This window comes from Phodopus roborovskii, unplaced genomic scaffold (genome assembly GCF_943737965.1).
Source record: "Phodopus roborovskii unplaced genomic scaffold, PHOROB, whole genome shotgun sequence".
NCBI classification, from domain to species: Eukaryota; Metazoa; Chordata; class Mammalia; order Rodentia; family Cricetidae; genus Phodopus; species Phodopus roborovskii.
The window spans coordinates 36520259-36540567 of NW_026125295.1; the positions used below are offsets into that span (position 1 = coordinate 36520259).

The window sequence follows — 20309 nt, forward strand, 5'->3', positions numbered from 1 at the left end:
GCCATTGAGGTCAGAAGCTGTCAGATCCCTTAGAGCTAGAGCTAGAGTTAGAGACAGTGTGACACGCCGCGTGGGTGCTAGGAACCAAACCTGCTCCTCTACAAGAGTAACAAGTGCTCTAACTGCTGGGTCATCTCTCCAGTCCCCCTCCCCCCTTGCTTTGTTTTGTTTTTTTTTCCAGATAGGATTTCATATATCCTGGGCTTGCTTCAAACTTAGTATGTAGCTACAGATGACCTTGAACTCACCTTCTGTCTTCCACATGTTGAGACTACACAAATCACAAGTGTGTCATCTCACATAATTTATTACTCTTTAAAAAAATAATTTGGAGCTGGAGAGGTGGCTCAATGGTTAAAAGCATTGGTTGATCTTCCAGATGATCTGGGTTTGGGTCCCAGTGCCCACATGGTATCTAACAACTCCCTGTAACCCCAGTCCCAGGAAACCACTCTCTTTCTAGTTTCTGTTGGCACTGCATGAATATAGTATATAAACATACATGTAACTAACACTCATGCATGTTTAAAAAAATGTTCTCAGTATTTTATGTTCCTTTCCAGTTGTTTTCTGCGTTTGTATTTCTAACAGTCATTTAAAAAGAACTTAGTTTGTTTTATTCTTTCAAATTTCCTTAAAAATTATTGATCAAAAGTAATAAAACAGGTGCAATTTACTTAGATGTGGCTGGAGGGAACACAAGTTACCATTATTATTTTTGTTAAAGCTGACATCAGAAAGCTAGAAGTGTTCATAGTTTGTTAGCATGGGAAATAATTGAAATGGCATGTAAAGGAGACTTACTCAGATTCATATGAACAAAGTGAATCATACCCATATTTGGAAGCAAAGTTACATATTTTGCTTTTGTATTGTGTTACATGAATGTTAGTATGAAATTCCATTTTTGTGATACAGTGTCAATTGTCTCCTACTAGTTTGGAGGAATTGATTCCAGGTCCTTTGTGGATAACCAGGTTCTGCTTGTTCCAAGTTGCTTATATAAAATTGCATATACTTTGTACACAAGCTATGTGTCTTCTCACATGTACTTTAAGTCATCTCTGCATTACTTAATAATAGCTAATACAATGCAAGTGCCTTATAATTAGTGTGTACATCTTATTTATGGAGAGAGGCTGAACATGTTTTATATACATGTTTGTCCTGAAATACACTTGTTTATTGAAATAGATAAGGGAAAGTGGTGACATTATTTTACCTTCAGTTTTGGAAATGAAGCTAAATGAAGCTAAATGAAGCTAAATGATTGGAGTGAATGAGTGAATTAAGAGAATGAAATTAATTAAGTTATGGGTGTTGTAAAGCCTTTTTATATTTAGCAAGCTTTTGTGCTAGGTGGTGGGATAGACTTGTTTGCTGAAGTCAAAGAGTGCTGTTCTTCACTTGCCACAGCAGTGCAAAAGGATTCTTATACCTATTACTATTCCTGATCTGTACTGATTTTTCTCTTCTGCTCTAATAACAAGTTACTCATTTTATTATTATCTGCTTTACCAACTTTGAACTGATTTCCTGTTTCCTAGCCTCATTCTCAAAATACTCTTTGAAAAATACATCTAGTCCTGGTACTTCCCTGCTTGATGTCTATTATAGCTCATCATATTTCTTCATTTTTACACCATTACTTCATATTCTAAATTAGTGTCTGACTGCTTGCTACTTGGTAGCTTTTCTAATTCGCCTCAGGACTCAACCACTACTTTTCATTTAAGTGGGCAATGCTTTAAGGTGGTGTTGGCAATCACTACTGTGTATATGATCATGTACATGTGATATTTGTATTTAATTACTATGAAGCAGAAAACTTGTGTTGTTATTTGACTTCGTAGGTTCTCTTCAGATCTAAAGGTTTGGGTTTTTTTGTTTTCTTATTTGCATCAGATTAGAATATCTTAGAAGAATGGTTACATGAAACCATAGTAAAAGTAGATCCTGCCAAACATTCAGTAATTTTAAAAGTGTCTGTTTTCTACTTTAACTTAGAAATGTGACAAATACTGATAAGTTTTGTATTTCTAGGATCATTATCTGAGGATTAATGACATGGTTTATACTGTTTTAAATACTTAAGATTTTCATATTAAAATATAAAAACAGAACCCAGAAGTTCTCATCTCTGTTTTGAAATGTGAAATTGTAATTTATTTCCAAATAAAGAATTATACTTTCCTTACAAAATGTCTTAAAAATTCAAGCTAAATAAAATAATGTATGTATGTTTATTGGCTTTATAGAGACAACCTTTTTTTTTCTGAACAATGATTTTTTTTACCAATGTCAGTAGTAGTTAACTTGTTTGTTACACTTTTCAGTTTTCTAAAAGTTTCCTCACATTACCATTCCTCACATTTTGTATAGCAAAATGACATCATAAGTGATTCTAGGAACCAGTGCATTTGTTTTGCAATTAGACTTTAAATTATTACTGCAGAAATTCAACTCCTTTGTGAGACTGGAGGTAGAGATAATTGTAGATGGTGGGTGGGGACCGTTGATGTATGTTATTACTACATCTTACATCTCTTGTTTGCTTATGGTTATACAAATTTTAATTATTGAATGATTTAGTAAAATAAAGAATTTAGGAAGAAGATTATTACTTAAAATTTTCTTTTTTCAATGCCTAAAATATAATTGTTGATATGTGGACATAGCTTTTTTTTTATATTACAATGGGATTTACTTATAGGATTAATTCTTATCAATATGCCTATTGTAATTCCCAGGGTTCTGATGATTGTCTTGTGAAGATCTGGGCCACAGATGATGGGAGATTGCTGGCTACTTTAAGAGGACACGCCGCTGAGATATCAGACATGGCTGTCAACTATGAGAACACTATGATAGCAGCTGGGAGTTGTGATAAAATGATCCGGGTCTGGTGTCTTCGGACTTGTGCACCTTTGGCTGTTCTTCAAGGACACAGTGCATCTATTACATCACTACAGGTGATTGTTTTAAGCCCTGTTAAATCTTTTTTGGTTTTAATTAAAACTTAATTAAGTGACTTTGTGAAGTCACTTTAATGATGTGTAGTGTCTAAGGTTTAAAATAGAAAAGTATCCTATGTTATGAATTATATGGACTTGTAATGACAGAGCAATTATGAATTTGACCAATATGTATTTCTGGTTACTACTAGTATCTATTAACTTAGTTTTTAAAGGAGAGTTTCATTATTTGGACTGTCTTTGTTCTTGTAAAGACTGTTTCCCCTGTGATTGCTTTTCAGTTCTCACCATTGTGCAGTGGCTCAAAGAGATACCTGTCTTCTACTGGGGCGGATGGCACTATATGCTTTTGGCTTTGGGATGCTGGAACTCTTAAAATAAAGTTAGTTACTATTTTATTCCGTAAAATAAGTGTTTAATGTTTGAAAGTTTAAAAGTTAATTGGTAAAGGGAATATATTGCCTTTTTTCCTTGAGTAAATAACAGAAATGAGCTTTGGTTTCTCACTAATCTTTCATTCCTCACCATTTTTTTTCCATGCGTCAGTCCCCCCCCATACTTACTGACTTTATTTATCTTAGTCTTTAGTCCAGTTGTTTCCTTAAAGAATATATGTTTTCTTGCCATGTCTTCTGTGTGCTGTATAATATCAGTAGCTTAATTTTGTGCTGGGAACATACTATCATTGCTAATGATATTTTTTTTGGAATAATTTAAATTACATCACTGAGTCTGCAAACATTAGAATTTTATTTTGGATTTGGGAAAATAGTTGAAGTTTCATTATGATACATTGAGGTAGATGCACATAGTCCACAGTAGCACTTCACAGTTTGCTTTTACTCTGTTAAAGTCTTGGTTTGCAGAGATGGCTCCACAATTAAAAACTCTTGTAGTTCCAGTTCCAGGGAATCTGATGCCCAATTCTAACCTTCACAAACATCAGGGACACACTTGACATAGTGAGCATACGCACTTGACAGGCAGAACGCTCATGCAAAGAAAATAAATACATCTTAACTTTTTCTTAAATTTTGTTTATCAAATCAGGGTGACAGAACAATTAATGTTTTGATTAAGGACACTGAAATAAAGAAAGGTAACATGGTTTTCTCATAGCTGAAACCATTAGTTCTAGGTAGTACTTTGCTATATGTGCCACTCTTTTGAAATAGGTTCTCACTTTGTAACCCATAATGACCTGAACTTATTATGGAACCCAGGCTGGCCTCGGCTTTGACTAGGCCTCCTGCTTCAGCCTCCCAAGGGCTGGGATTAAGGATCATTTATTTGTATTATATTTTCTTAAATAATCAAAAGGAAAATTGTTCTAATTTAAGTGATATGTATTATTAAAGTTAGATAGTGAGCTTTGACAACCCTAATTATTTTCTTCTATGATTAAAATAGATAAAAATAGGGTTTAAAATAAAATTAATATCAGCATTTTATATATATATATATATATATATATTTACATGCATTACATGCATTTAGAACTATTGTCATACTTAAAATCTAGTTATTTGATTTTTTTCAACATAGTTATAACATTAAACATGTCAAAAATATTAATCTCAAACATCTATAGTATAGCTATAATTAATTAAAATAGGTGAATATAATCTATTTTATGTGGCTCATACTATCTGAAGGAATTTTATTGTTGATATGAGTCCCATTGCCTTCAGATTTACTTTGGCATAAGGGTAAATTATTGTGATTTAGAAGAATATTTTATTAATGTTATATTAGTAGGTGAACAAGAGCTGGGAAGATGGCCCAGTTGGTAAAGTGCTTGCTATGCACCTTACTTTGGAGCCTCATCTTCTCGTAAAAAGCTGGACATAGAGGCACATCTGTTACCTCAGGAACTAGGAACAGTGGTGGGACAGAGATGGGTGGGTTACTCCAGGCTGCTGGCTCTCTGTGTTAGCCAGTCTGTGACATCTTATGTACCAACAGACCTTGCCTGAAAAATGAGCTGGAGTCATTCCTTATTAAAGACACATGTTGTCAGCTTCTGGCTTCCACACACATACATTCATGGGTTGCATGCATTTTCATAACTCCCCACCCCCAACACATACAACTTTAAACCAAAAGGAAATTAATTAACAACATCATATAATAAACATAAACCACAGAACTAACATTTATTTAGACAATGTATTCATTTTTATAGTTAATTTATTTCCATACATGTTTGTATGTTGCTCTCTACTATATGAAGTTTGTTAGAGTTGATTACAAATGGATGTAATTCACTTCCAGAAAGATGGTGATTGTAGGATTGTTCCATGTTCTAATTGACATATGTATCAGGGTGTACTATGGAATTTATCTTGAGAATTTTACAGGTCTGCTGGTATTTAGAATTTGATGTTTTTAGGAAGAAAGCCAACTGTTATTTTTTTTAAAGATCAATTTTCATTGGATTTTTTAAAATGACTTTTTTTTTTCCATCAAAGTCCAAGACCTACAAAATTTACAGAGCGCCCTCGGCCTGGAGTTCAGATGATCTGTTCGTCATTCAGTGCTGGTATGATTGTTTACCCTTTTTAATGTTCAACCTGAAACTGTGCATTAGGAAGCACCTCTCAAAGATAAAATTATGAAAACATTTTCTGCTGTAGTATATATCACATCCCCATATATACTAGAGCTAATAAGCAAAAAAGAATGAAAGTCAAGGTAGATACTTTGATTTTGATATTTTGAACCTTGCTAGAATTTAGTGTATGTGATTTCATGAATGCCATACTTCTCTAGAAGGAGGGAATAAATTACTTTAAAATTGACTGATTAAATAATGAATTTTAGACTATCTCATTACAGATAAATATTTTAAAACTGGGTTGTCTTCATAGATTTTGGAGATGTTCTATAAAATCAGTGAAAAATTTAAAAACTAATGCATGTATGTATTTATTTTGTTCCAGAATCTTGTTCTAATTAACTTTTTGCAGTAGCATTTTAAGTGGTTGCCAGGTTTTATGACCTAAGTTTTTAAGGTGAATTAACAAAGAAAATTAGTGTGATTAGATTGGTATGTAATGTTCCCAGCATCTCTTCTTCCCACTGTTTTTATGAATCTTTGTTCATTTGATAATTGTAGATAGCAGTCCTGAGTGAGGGTAAAGGACAGCAAACTCTAGTGCATCTGCTGCTGCCATCAAGGCAGTGTTTGTCTCCTTAGGCTATTCATATGTGTTCATTTTTCATACTGTGGGTTCATGCTCTATTACTAAAGATACATTGTTGTTTATATGTCCAGTAAGGGGATCATTCATCAAAGGTACCTAAGATTTTTCAATGTGTGTAACAGCTTGATGCTGTGAGAGTATTGCTCTTAAGATGAATAAAATTGTCATATAAGTAGTGATTATTTTTTTCCAAGTACAATATATATGCTGTAGTACACTGATACCAGTGAGCTTTTGAGAGCAGGTTTGCATTATTGCAGAGTTTGTGTGAGCATGTTATTGAGGGAGTTGCAAAAGTAGGATTGGACTTTGATAGGTAAGTAAGAGGACGACAAAAGAAGACTCAGCATCATTAATGGTATCATGTAGAAGTGTTTTACTTTTAAAAGTGTGCTGTTGTTCTTCATAGGTGGAATGTTCTTGGCCACAGGAAGCACTGACCATATTATTAGAGTTTATTTTTTTGGATCTGGTCAACCAGAGAAAATATCAGAACTGGAGTTTCATACTGTGAGTATTGGTGAAGGATCTAGTTGGGTACAGTTTTAAGTGAATCAAGATTGCATTCAGCTTTTGCTTTTTTTTTTTTTTTTTCTGTTTATACAGGACAAAGTTGATAGTATCCAGTTTTCCAACACTAGTAACAGGTAAAATAAGTTTGTCTTATTTAATTGCAACTTTAAAATTAGAAGATAAAGATAATTGTAATAAGTCATATTTTAAGTTGTAAAGAAGTTATTCTTGAAGAATATAATCATAGTGTTAGATATTTAGATATTTATCATAATAGGAGGGTTTTTTGGTTGTTGTTTTGCTTTTTATCCATACCTTTATCTTTTCTATCAGAAGAGAAGCCTTTAATAAAAAACTGGAAATTTATCACATTACATTTGAGACATTCCTAGAGGTTAAACAATAGTTTTCTGTAAATATTCTCATGTTCAGGATTTAAAAGAAAATAAAGCTACTTCTTTGCATCTTGAATGAACAAATCCATGTTTTTAATACTGAGGAGCAATTTTTTTTCCATTAGAAAATATTAATTCTGTTTATTGAGTGGTTGAGTCATTTTAAGTGTTCTTTTTATCAGCTTGTTTATGACCTAGTAAAATAATCTTACAAGCTTGTAAAATTTAAGGAGTTCTTAGATTTATAGCGACAGAGAGAACCATTTCTATTCTATTGGAATATTTTGTAAATAAAGATGTCCTTTAAAAAGGGAATTTTGGGAAAAGTACATTTTGATCACACAGAAGTCTCTGTGATCCTTCCCTATCTTTGGTGGGATCGGACTTTGTTTATTCATTTATTCACGCATTTACAGGTTTGTAAGTGGTAGTCGTGATGGGACAGCACGAATTTGGCAATTTAAACGAAGAGAATGGAAAAGCATTTTATTAGATATGGCCACTCGTCCAGCAGGGTAAGAGACCAAACTTGATTTGTGTATCTAGATTATTTAATATTATAACGTTAACAGGTTGGAATGACCTTTGCTTATAAAGTTGTATGCCATGTTAAGATGATTATTTTTCTTCAATAGTTAGATGTACTATTGGAGATGATTAGTGCTGATTTTTGAAACTCTCATTGCTCTGAATATTAAGACCTGCTGAATTAATTTTTTAGTTCAGTTTTGTTAAATGGATGAAAATGTTTGTAACCCAAGTGTCTTATGTTTCATATCTAGTTTTTGTTTGTTTATGAGATTTTATCTCATATATTGGGTTGGTTTGAACTTACTTTGTAGTCATAGATGGCATTGGATTCCTGATCTACCTACTTCTTTTACTCCACCTGATATTGCTGTGATTACAGACAGGTGGCACCAAGCCTCCCTGCATGTTATTAAGCAAATACCCTATCACCTAAGCGACCTCCCCAAAGAATGACTTTTTATCCCAGTGGCTTTCTTCAGCCAAGAAAAATAATACGTATGTTGTAACAGTTTTAGTTTTACTGTTTGATCATTTCTGTCTACTTCTGTTTATGTATAGTTATCTTAGTGAATGGGAGAACAGAGCAATTAGGATAGCATGTTAGCAACAGTAAAAGGTGGGATAATGAGCAGCATGACATAATGGCTGCTGGACTACAGGTAGTTATAGCAGTGAATAGTATTTATCCCAGGGTCTCTGCTCATAATGCATTATGGATGTTATCATCTTGGACATCTTGGTTTTACTGAATCCATAGGATAACTTATGCCATTTTATTGGTTCACATGTTTTCAATTATAATAACTATTCGTGTTAATAACTATGAACTGTATGTAAATATATTTTTTCTTTTTCTCGTATTTTTCATAACATCAATGTAAACAATAAACTTTTTCTTTTCAGCCAAAATCTTCAAGGGATAGAAGACAAAATTACAAAAATGAAAGTAACAATGGTAGCTTGGGATCGACATGACAACACAGTTATAACTGCAGTTAATAACATGACTCTGAAAGTTTGGAATTCTTATACTGGTCAACTGATTCATGTCCTAATGGTAAGAAACAAAACCCAAACTTCTAATATTATTGAGACTGATTTTAGAATGTAGTCTTGATAGGTAACTGGAAAAATTAAAAAATACAAGCAGGATTGACTTGGAAATGCATTGTAAATGCTTGATGTCCTTGTTAGTAGGAATGCATTAATTGTATTCTTGAGTATTTACTAATACCTAAGTTATGGACATTGCTGTTGTATTAGCTCAGTCTATTATTTTTTTAGGCATTGGCAAAGTTGAAATTTTTAAGAATTTAATAATGTTATTCTCTTGTATAATTTTAAGCTTTGTAACTGCTTTGCTACTTCAAAATATTTCAGGGTCATGAAGATGAAGTGTTTGTTCTTGAGCCACATCCATTTGATCCTAGAGTGCTCTTTTCTGCTGGTCATGATGGAAACGTGATAGTGTGGGATCTAGCAAGAGGAGTTAAAGTTCGATCTTATTTCAATATGGTAATTATATTTCTTGTTTAATACCTGTTAAAGATGTAGAGGATTTGTGATAGAGATGTTCTACATATCACAAGCGAAATCCATTTTAAAACTTCATGCCTTATTTTGACTTTAAATGTCTATAAATAAGGAATCATTTATTCCATGTATTTATTTAGATACTAAACTTATAATTAGTTCATTTTATAATGCCTGTGTATTGTGATAACTGGCTTAGTTTTACTTTATCATTGAAACTTTGATCAGTAAGTCATGTAAATGAAGTTATAGGGAAGAAATTGTGTTTGAAAAACCAGTGTGAATAAAATATAACTAAATATTCATGTTGCATTTTGGTTGGCATTAAAAAAAAAAACAAAACAAAAAAACCCCTACAATTTGATTTCAGTACATCAATTTTCAAACTGAAGCTAAAGCATTTTGCAGTGCCTCATTTTTGTTCAAATTGATAGTGTGCTAGATGTTTATTTTTGGCTTCATGCTTTTTGCCTCCATACTGTATTCCTCTGTTACATTTAGCATATTTTTGTTGAACATTTAAGTTATCATTGGTTTGATTACATGTATAGCTTGCTAACCTCCTCTTTTCATCAATAAATGCTGTCCTTACATACTGCACCTGACAGTCACACAGAAAATTACTTCCTCTATTGGAGGTTTCAGCCAACAAGAAGAAACATGTTTCTACTATTTTTGTATGTTGAGATTTTTAAAACCAGAAGTCTTTTATAAGTCATAGGATGATATTATTAGCAAAATAACAACAATAGCAAAAATACTTTGTAAGATAAGTTTCAGTTATTTTTCAAGCTGGGAGTACAGCTGATGGTGGTGCTTTCTCAGCATGTGTGAGGCCTGTAGATTTGATCCATTGGTGCTGCACGTGCCTGCAAATCCACAGTTACTTGTAAGGTGTCTTACTTGTGAAAAGAGGATGACAGTGAATGCTATCCTTGATTGATGATAAGAATAAAAAGAAGTTTTATTAGTGAAGTGACTAACTTTGGCCTTCACCATGGATGAGCCTTAGTATACATAAGGTAAGAAATAAGAATTGTACAAATCCCATTTTCATGAAAAAATTATTATTTTGGTTAGTTGTTAGTGATGAATGGATTTCCTTTGTGATTATGTAGTTTGTTTTGTTTTTTAAGTAAGTTCATAAATGTGGTAAGCCGCTTTTTCTTTTCTGTCTTCATATTTCTGGATTGTTCCTTGTCTAAATATCTCTGTTGATAAGGATGTTGTTGTTTGTTTGTCAGTTGGTCCCTAATTGTGCTGTACACGTTTAGTAGGTACACTTAGTAACTTAAATTTCCAAAGAGTGTTCTTACATTGCTATAGAAATGAGTAATTTTCAGTCAATTAAACACTTTGTATTTTCCCTCATCAGGTAAGTTTGGAAAATCAACATTCTACCATTTCAGCAGACTTAAAATTTGCTGAACTTACAGATTTATTAATTTTTTTTCTGGTCCTGCTGTTACAAATTAGTTATACCAGGAGTCTAGTTTTAAAAACTTGTTAATTATTATAAAATTTATTTTTGAATTAGTGTGTGGTAGTCCATACTTGTAATCATATCATAGACAATGAAATCATGGGGATCAAGGGTTAAAGGTCATTTTTAGCTACATAGTGAGTTCCAGGCCAACCTAGATTATTTGAGACCAAATTTGTTTAAGAAAATAAGGAAAGAAAAGGAAATAATTGTGTTGTTTAGAGTGTCAGTTAAGGAAATATTTATTTATTGTTCTGTGTGCAATAAAAAGTACAGCCTAAAGGCTGGTTGAAAATTTTCTGTAATTACTAGTATCTTCAAACTAAGGAAAAACAAACTAAAAAAAAATTATCTTTGTTACAAAGAGGTACAAGAGCATGTACTACCTTTTTTTTCCTCATTAAAATCAAGTTATTATCTTTTTTAAAAAATTTTTAGTGGTTTCTAATTTTTAAAGTGATTTTTTTTTAATGGATGGCAGTGTATATCAAACTATACAAAATTGTAGCTTTATGAAAACCTTTTATAAGAAGGGTAATTCTTATTTATGGTTTCATGGAGAAATGTTCATTAAAAAAACAACTTTGTTTTGATTACATATTTAGTATAAAATGTTGATGTTTTATAAGACTTACTAATGTGTTCTTATTGTCAAATATATTCAGGGCAATAGCTGAGAAATTTTCAGTATTATTGTGTAACAACTACTAGTTAAATCCATTTAGTGATCTTTCTACGAGTAACAATTTAACAGTGACCTCTATTTCACAATCTTTGTCAATTATGTGATTGCCACTGCCACACTTCTTTTTGGTCTTTTCGTTTTATTGCCTGTCCTTTTTTTTTTTTTTTTTTGTTTTTATGGGCAGATGGCAGGAAAAGCATCCATCACTGCAACTAAGAAATTAAAAACGAAATAGAAGCTGATGGCCTTACTGTTCACTTATACCATTGCTGAGTTATGGCCTCAGCTTATCTATTTGGCTTTGTTTAATATCACAAAGCTTTGATGAATCCAAATGCAATTTCTGATGTTATATTGTATTTACCATCCCAAATCACAGTTAAATTTAATGAATATTTGTGAGCATTATTTGCAATGTCTAGTCATCATTTGTAGAATTTGAGAATGAATAATTCTGAAAGAATTTAGTCTTAGAAATGGTGAATGCTTATATAGTGCTATTCTGAAGAATTTTAAAAATTGAAGCTTATAAAATAAGTAAATTCACCATTGGACCAACAACCAGAAAATAAGGAAAGAAAGCTATGCCTTTAAAAGAATAGATTTTTAAAATATATACAAGTACTTAAAAGTAAATGTTTAGGGCTGGGGATATAGCTCAAATGCTGAAGTTAATGTTTACCTAACACGCATGTGGTACTACAACGCCATCCTGATTATTATTAAGTATATTTTTAGAATATTGTTTTGACATTAGTCTCAGCTTTTCAAATAATAGGATTCATGTATGTGTATGTATGTGTGTGTGTATATATTTGTATGTGTGTGTATATATATATGAAAATAATAAAATTTGAAAAGTAATTCAACATTATGGATATCTCATCATTTTCTATACTTTACCAATTAGGAAAATTAGAAGTCAGTTCTTACAATCTTCAAAAGTAATTAAAATCATTTATTAAAGTTTCTCAAGTAAAAAGTTGAATCTTTAAATGTATATACTTGAGATACATAGTCATTTCATTTTAATAAAACTTAAATAAGCACTAATAACATTTAAACAAGCATTCTTTCTATTAAACTAAGACTTTTTAAAGTTCCTGCTTTATTTTAGGACTGGGTTATATTTGTAAATAAAACAAAAGGTTTGGGATTGAGAATCACATAGTTTCTTTTATGCTTAAATAATTTCTAATTAATTTCCCTCTAAAATCATATAACTGATTTCTCTTCATGCTTAAGTGATATGCTTGGTAAAGGACTAAAACACTTTCTTCTCAGCTCCTCTATTCTGTTGTCTCATCTCATTTGTGGGAAACAACCTTAATTTCTCTCTTCCCCTCACTGCTTTCCCATTTATTCTCCCCTTCCTCTTCTAGGGAAGAACGACACTAAAGGGGATATTATAAAGAAATTATCGACACATTAAGACATTATTCTTTAAAAAATATTGAGTTTCTAGACTTTGTACTTTATTCTTGTCTAGTAAGTTTTGAAAACATGTTAGTACTTTAATGTTTCAGCTTGAACAGTCCTTGCACAATCTTAGTAATCAAGGAAACATGCTGTATATTTGGGCAGTTTATTAAAGCATGTATTATATTGTGAATTCTCAAAGCCAGATTGTGTATAGCTTAGCAAGCCGTGTTTTTGCTTGGCATTGACCTGTGTAAAACATCATTGTAACTGTTTTGTTAAGAGTCTTTTAAAACTACACTGTCCGAATACCATTTAAATGCTTAAAGGCAGTTGTAGAAATACGTGAATTGTAGAAATTACTTGGAAAATGTGTGTTGCATACTCTGTAGTAAAATTTGCATCATTCACAATCCTAGAAAGAATTAGGAATGTGTAAAGTTTACTAAAAGCTTAAGAAAAAGAAGTAAGGGAGTTGGTTTTTACTCCCCTTTTTCTAACAGATTGTCATACAGTATAACTAGAATTAATACATTTACAAATAGATTTTAATTTGAAAGATTAAAATATTTCTTCACTTTGAATTTTTTAGTGCTAGTGTACACTAGACATAAATTATACAAGTAGTATATATTAAGTAATAAGTTTACAGTGCTCAGAGTAGCACTTACATACAGTCCTGTATTAGATTTTTCTTGTATCTTTGCTGCTTCTGCTTTATCTTGTTTGCTGTTCACATCTCGTAGTCCTCACTGGTGTTTACTCCATGTTTTTCAGTTTTTTTGTCAGGATATTCAAAGCTGTAGTTTGTTGCTTCTTACCTGGTTTTTATTTATATTGAAAAATGCAATATGACTCATTAGCAAATGCTTTTTGGTTTTTTACTGAATTGATAATCTGCTTTGTTTTTGTTGTTTCATGGGTAGATTCCATATAAGATATTTTATTTAATAAAGTTTCCTTTAGTTTTATGATTGTTCTCTTAATTGTTCTTTACTTAAGAGTCTTTAAAAAACGTTCCAGTGTCCACTAATCCAGAGCAATGTATTTCTCCTTGCAACATTCCACATGAGTGCCGATAAACCACTCAGAATTTTTGCAAATGCATACTCTTGAAATTAGCATGTTCTCAGTGTAACCTTTATTTTAGGTAATTGTAGTTGTGTGTATCTAGGAAAGTAAAGCTGAAAATAGCCGTAGCTGATTATGTTAACCACTTGGAAATTGGGAATTCAAGTTTGTTCACTCTGCCCCTTTCATTTTCCATTTCCTCTCGCAGTCTAGCAAAGTAGTATCACATATCTACAATCTCTATGTAGAACATTATGAATACTTGTAGTTTCTATTCCATTGTCTCTGAGTAAAGAATGAGCTTCATTTTTCTCAGTATATATAACTATTGTAATTTTCAAGTTTCCTAGGCTCTTTAGATTCTCTCTTTCATTTATGTCTTGTTATTAAAAAAATCATATATTAGTTTTTGTTGGCATAGACATTAGTTTTCGGTTTGTCATACTGTTGAGCAACTTGCATAGTGGGGATTTTGGGGTGGTGGTGGTTTCAGTCTGATAATCATTATCTCAAAATGTTTGAAATTTTACAGTTATAAGGAAAAGAATGTATAATTACACACACACACACAATGTAAAAATGAAGCTTAAGGCATTTTAATTAGCAAATATTTGAGCATGTATTTTGTAATTATCAAATCATCAGCATCCCCAAAAATGATAGACATGGGTTTCTTTAGTGAGTTAGCAGTTAACTTGGAGAACTAAAACATGCTTGAAGTGATAAATATGGATGTTAAATAAAAGCAGGAGAAATTAGAACAAACAATTGCTGTATCTGAAGATACAGTGGCCAATTCAGGGTGGATGATCCAAGTTTTGTTTATGAGAATGAATTGGAGCTTTTTTTGTGAAAGGTTAAATAAATATAAAGTCAATAAGAAAAAAATCATATTAATGAGATGAACAATATAGAAACAAGTGTTGATTAAATAATGTAGAAAGTTTGTAATAGACTTAAATAATGGGTAGTGATCTGAAAATACAAGCTAAAGATTAACAAAAGCCTCAAGTGATCTTGTAAATTGAAATAGGCAACATTGCACTGGTTTTCATAAATACAGCCAGAAAGCCAAGACAACAATAGTTTGTAAGAGGTCATATATCAAGTATGAAATTAAATAGATTTAAGGAGTCTAGTTTAGTTATTTAAAGATGAAAAATTATAGATAGGTGCTAGGAAGTTTATGAATGAAAGAGTTATACATAACACTTGTTTTCTGACATGTCTGGGGAGTGACAGAGGAAAGATTCATTATATGCATTCAGGTAGTTAAGCCTGAGTCACCCAGACAATGATGGCATTATTAACAGAAATTCAAGAAGGTAAAGAGAAGAGTTTTTTTTTTTTTTTTTAAAGTTCATTTCATGTTTATTTCTTCAGGACTTCCTGTTGTGGGAATGTCCAGCCAGCATTTGGAGATACTGTGACTGGATGCTCTAGTAGTTCAGAACAGATAGGCTAATGTGTGTCATCTAGAGTTGTTTTTTTCCTTGAGGTCGAGGGTGGGAAAGAGAGTTTAGAACTAAACTTTTTAAAACTCATATTAGGCAGAATGGGCAGGGGAAGATGTCAAAGTTTCTAAGGCATCTTACATAGCAACCATTTCATTTTCAGAGAGTTGGGAGAAGGAAAATATCCACAGAACTCCATTATACTTGGAGCTGACTTATTTATTTTTGTAAATTTTTTATGAAAACCTAAGGCTGATTCTTCAAATTTTTATATAATAAATTGTTTTATGTAGTTGATTCACTAGTTTATCCCATAACAGATGCTGCAATTTTGTTTTTGATACGAATTTCATTTAAATAATTCTGTTTTATATGTAATTATACCACTAATTAAAGGAATTTTCAATTTCTAATGACAACCTTTTAAGCTGTTTAAAGAGCTACTAGTTTAAAACTAGTTTTTATTTGTGTGTGCATAGGTATGTAGTTGTGTAGATATAGGTCAACTATATGGGGTTGGTTCTTAAACTTCCACCGTGTTGATCTCAGGGTTGAACTCAGGTCATCAGGCTTGATGTCAAACCCCTTTCCTCACTGACTCAGATCATTGGCGCATGTAGTAGCCATTCTTTTTTATTTTTCCTAGTGTTGCCTGACTCCAAGGGTTTGTTTATACATAAAGGAGGTTTTTCTAAATATAATTTCTCTGTGCTAACTTGATTTTTAGGATATAAGTCTGTCAGAAAGATATTGGAATGTTTTCTAGTTCGGTGCTCCCTTTCAATTAGTTGCATATTTAAAGAGTGAAAAACTTTATGAGAAAAACAAAGTGGCTCTAGTCTTAGAATTGGCATATGTCTTTAATATGGTGATTTTGCATAAGCACCTTCCTGTCCTTCATCTTTGTGTTTGTTTTGAGGCCTTCTAGTAGATGATTTTCTTTCCATTCGCTTAGTCTTCCTCGTTGACTTACTAGACATTATAGTTTTAGTCTGCATTTTAGCCTTTTTGATATAATTCACATTCAGATTTATCAAGGTCTTTCAGAACTCTTCTGGAACATCATGATTTTAGAACTGATTAGGATTCTCAAAGGCTGTTTTACCGCTCTACATTCTTAAACAGAGCTAGGAGAGGATCATTTCCCCATTACTAGCAGAGTTCCTGGTCTTCCACTTCTCTTAACAAGGGTTTAACACTCATTTCTTAAAAATACTTCTAGGACTTAGTCACATAGTGTTACCAGTAGTTTTCCCCACCCGATCTGGAGCCGCTGGTTTCACTGCGGCGGCAGCCCCAATTAACACACCGAGACTCTGTATTTGATATAAGGCTGTTGGCCAGTTACTTGTTTCTTATCGGCTAGCTCTGTCTTAATTATTAATTAACCCATTTCTATTAATCTAAGTATTTCCACGTGTTCTCATCTTACCGGAGGAGGGCTGGTATTGTGCTCTCCCTGGTCTCTTCATGCTGACTCCTCCCTACAACTTCCTCTTTCCTCCTTGTCTCCTAGTCCCACCTTTCTTGCTTTCCTATTGGCCAATAGTGTTTTATTCATTAACCAGTATGAGAAACATATTTACAGAATGACATCTCCCATCAACATAGGATTTTCTAGTCATGGGGATACTACTATAGTTTTCACCTACTTTTAAAAAAAGAATATAGTAATGCTTAACATATCTTTTATTTAGCTATTTTTTACTGTTTAATGTGTATGAATTTTGTGTTACGATCTTTATATTTGCATACTAGAGGAATCGTTCACCTGGAAGAAGTCTAACTTGGTGTTAAAATTTTGCCATAGCTTTGTTTTGTGTAACTATATTTTATTATAACATGAAATAAATAGCATAAATCATGCATTATTAATTTTTATATTCATTTATTTTTTTGGTTAAGTACATAGACCTCATATTTATGCACATATATTTCTTTTGCAAATAGGCTTATTTTTGTTTTTTTATAAGATTATTGTTTCCTAGTTACACATATATATTCAAGCTTTTACTTATAAGTCCCTTGACTGGTTTAAAAAATGAAATCCTTTTCAGTAAGAATTGTTTTTCTGATTTTTTGGTTTGGTTTGATTTTTACTTTGTGAGTCATAATACACATTATAAAAAACAGGGAACTAGAATAGTCTCTTAGTTACTTTTCTATTGCTGTGATAAAAGACCATGACTAAGACAATGTAAAGAAAGTGGTTAATGGTGGCTTGAGAGTTTCAGAAGGTGAGTTTGCTACCATTATGACAGGGAGCTTTGCAGCATGCAGGCAGGAATGATGCTGAAACACAGGTTTAGAGATTACATATGTGGGGAGTTGGGGGAGAGGGAAAGGAAAGAAAGAGAAAGAAACTATCTGGGAGTGGCATTGACTTTTGGAACCTCAAACCCACCTCTAATGGTGAACCTCTTCCAACAAGGCCTCACATCTTAATCCTTCCCTATTATACCAACTGGGAACCACATATTGAAATATACAGCCTGTGGGAATCATTTTCATTCATATCACCAAATTACACTCCCTGTCTTCCTAATTCATTTAGTCTAACTTCAGAAGTCTTAGAGTTGTTCACTCTCAAGACTGTTTAAAAGTCCAAAATCTCTTTTGAGACTCGGGATGTCAATCTCTTAATTATAGCCCCTTGTAAAATAAAATCAAATTATATACTTCGAGCATAAAATGGCATAAATATACATTACCATTCCAAAAGGAGAAATTGGGGCAAAGTGAGGAAATACTGAACCAGAGCAATACCTAAACCCATCAGGGAAATTTCCAAATTTTATAGCTTCATGTCAAAGGCCATAGGTGGTTCTGTTCTTACAGCTTTGTTGACTAAAACATAGTTATTCCTCTTGGGATAGTGCTCCATTTGTAGCTCCCTTTGGTGATAACCCTCTGCTGTCATCTCCAGCATCCATGTGTCTCTAACACAATCCATGTATTCCTTTCACAGCTTCTCACATTAGGGTCTCCAGGCCATCCTGCAAGAACTTCCTTGTAAAATGCCTGGCCTCAGTCGCTTTTCTCTGCATCATGTAGGACACAGAGATCTTTTTTTTGATTGTAGTTTTAGAGCTTTATATTCTCGGCATTCTACAACTATAAATAAGAGCACATTGATAGCATGCATGTGAACTTGAATAACTCCCACCACACCCCTGCCACCAAATTAAATGCAGTGCAGGATTACCAAGATAGTCAGAGGATGCCATGCTAATGAGGGTTTCCTTTGTCATTGCTAAGTGTAGCTACACTCAAATGTCTTCCTCTATACTATTGTAGCTTCAGGCTGTATACTAAGACTAAAGTGATACCTGCCTCTGCTATCTTACCTTCAAGTTTCTTTTATAAGTTCTTATATAGTAGCATTAGGAAACCTTACTTGTTTTCTTTAATAATTTTAAGGAGAAATGCTCTCTTTTCTGTTGTCAGCATCTGGGATTTCATTAATAAGTATCATACCAGTATCTCTCTACATAGATGATAGAATTTTAATCTTCAGAGATCCAAAGACTTAGTTGTCTTTTTGAGGCCTTCCTATGTGCTGATTTAGAGTGGTGTTTTTTCTTTTGACTGAAGTACTTATTTCTTGAGAAATCTTGGCTCTTCTGCATTTGAATCTGTGTTTCTGTTGAATTTTTAACACTCAAAGAAAGTTACCACTTCTTTCTTTCCAAGCATTTCCTAGGATATAACCAATCAAGTTTAGTTTGTTCTAGATCAGTGGATACCGGAACAGAAAGGAGGTATTTCTTACCTGATAATGTGTGTGTTCCGATTCTGCTAATCCAGAAAGCCAATCACAGTTGTTGAAAATCATCCTTAGTTATTATTTGTTTGGGAGTCAATTCCCTATTTTAGATGTTTCTGAAATTCAGTCCCTAGATGTGCTTTAGATAGGGTAGAATTTTTACCTCTTTCAGAACACTGCTAAAGACGTTTTCAACTGGGACATAGTCTGAAGAAGCACTGAGAGCAAAAAAAATCAGAGTGGTGATTGGCCACCTCTGTTTGATTGACAGGTTGCAGGGAGAAATCCATTCGTTCTGGATTAATGGAACTGGAAAACAGAAAACAATTATCAGGTAAAAAAATCCCTTTTCTTTAACCTTTAAAATTCACCATTAGAAGATGAGTCAGACCGCTAGGGATTTTTATTTATTTTTTTTTTTTTTAAACCAAAACAAATGAAATTTAGTGTCTTGTAAGCAGTGATCTCTGGCTACTACTTCTGAGTGTTACAAAAGAAATTACTACCGTTGCTCCATGTTCTTAGCCTTTACAGAAAGGGCAGGAATGTATGGAAAAAGATGGAATGTATGGTTCATTTATGTTTTAATCTGGGTTAAAATGTGAAATAGAATTCTCTGGGTGGGGGTGAAATCTGTATATTTTTATTTTCTGAATTGTGTCTGGTTTGTGACTGGGATTCTTTTTCAATGCTGTTAATCTGGCAGTTTTCATGAATTTTCACAAAATTTACTGTTATCTGTTTGATATACTTAATCTTCCTTTATCAGGATGTATGTATACTTTTAAATCTTTCTATTATACTAGAAACGGTAGTGCCAGTTTTTTATATTTTAATGACCATTTTCTGATTTTTGGTTAAATATGTTTCAGATTGAAGGCCAAGGACATGGTGCAGTGTTCGACTGCAAATGCTCCCCTGATGGTCAGCACTTTGCATGTACAGATTCTCATGGACATCTCTTAATTTTTGGTTTTGGGTCTAGTAGCAAGTATGACAAGGTAGAGTATGATAAATGTGCATTATTTTCCTGTTTAAGTCTTAAATACATGGGTGTTCAGGGGTTATATGTTTTTTCTTAGAAGTGGGTAAGAACACATTTTGAAAATTAGTTTGGGACTGGAGAGATGCTCAGTGCCTAAGAACACTTGCTGATCTTTCAGAGTTTGGTTCCCAGGATCCATGGCAGGTAATTCAAAATCATTTTGATGCCTCTGGCCTCAAGTGCACATACCCACATGCAATTACACACACACACACACACACACACACACACAC

General features: G+C 32.8%; 1 protein-coding gene across 3 annotated transcripts in view; it reads left to right on the forward strand.

The window, feature by feature from the left end:
• Phip (pleckstrin homology domain interacting protein) overlaps positions 1–20309 on the forward strand; it is a 111362-nt gene that overhangs the window by 39738 nt on the left and 51315 nt on the right. For all 3 annotated transcript variants that reach the window (XM_051173027.1, XM_051173034.1, XM_051173041.1), the window contains 9 exons: positions 2751–2972; positions 3257–3357; positions 5447–5517; positions 6591–6691; positions 6788–6828; positions 7506–7604; positions 8524–8677; positions 9001–9135; positions 19904–20032. In XM_051173027.1, the coding sequence (XP_051028984.1) occupies positions 2751–2972; positions 3257–3357; positions 5447–5517; positions 6591–6691; positions 6788–6828; positions 7506–7604; positions 8524–8677; positions 9001–9135; positions 19904–20032 (1053 nt within the window). The remainder of the gene's footprint in view (positions 1–2750; positions 2973–3256; positions 3358–5446; positions 5518–6590; positions 6692–6787; positions 6829–7505; positions 7605–8523; positions 8678–9000; positions 9136–19903; positions 20033–20309) is intronic.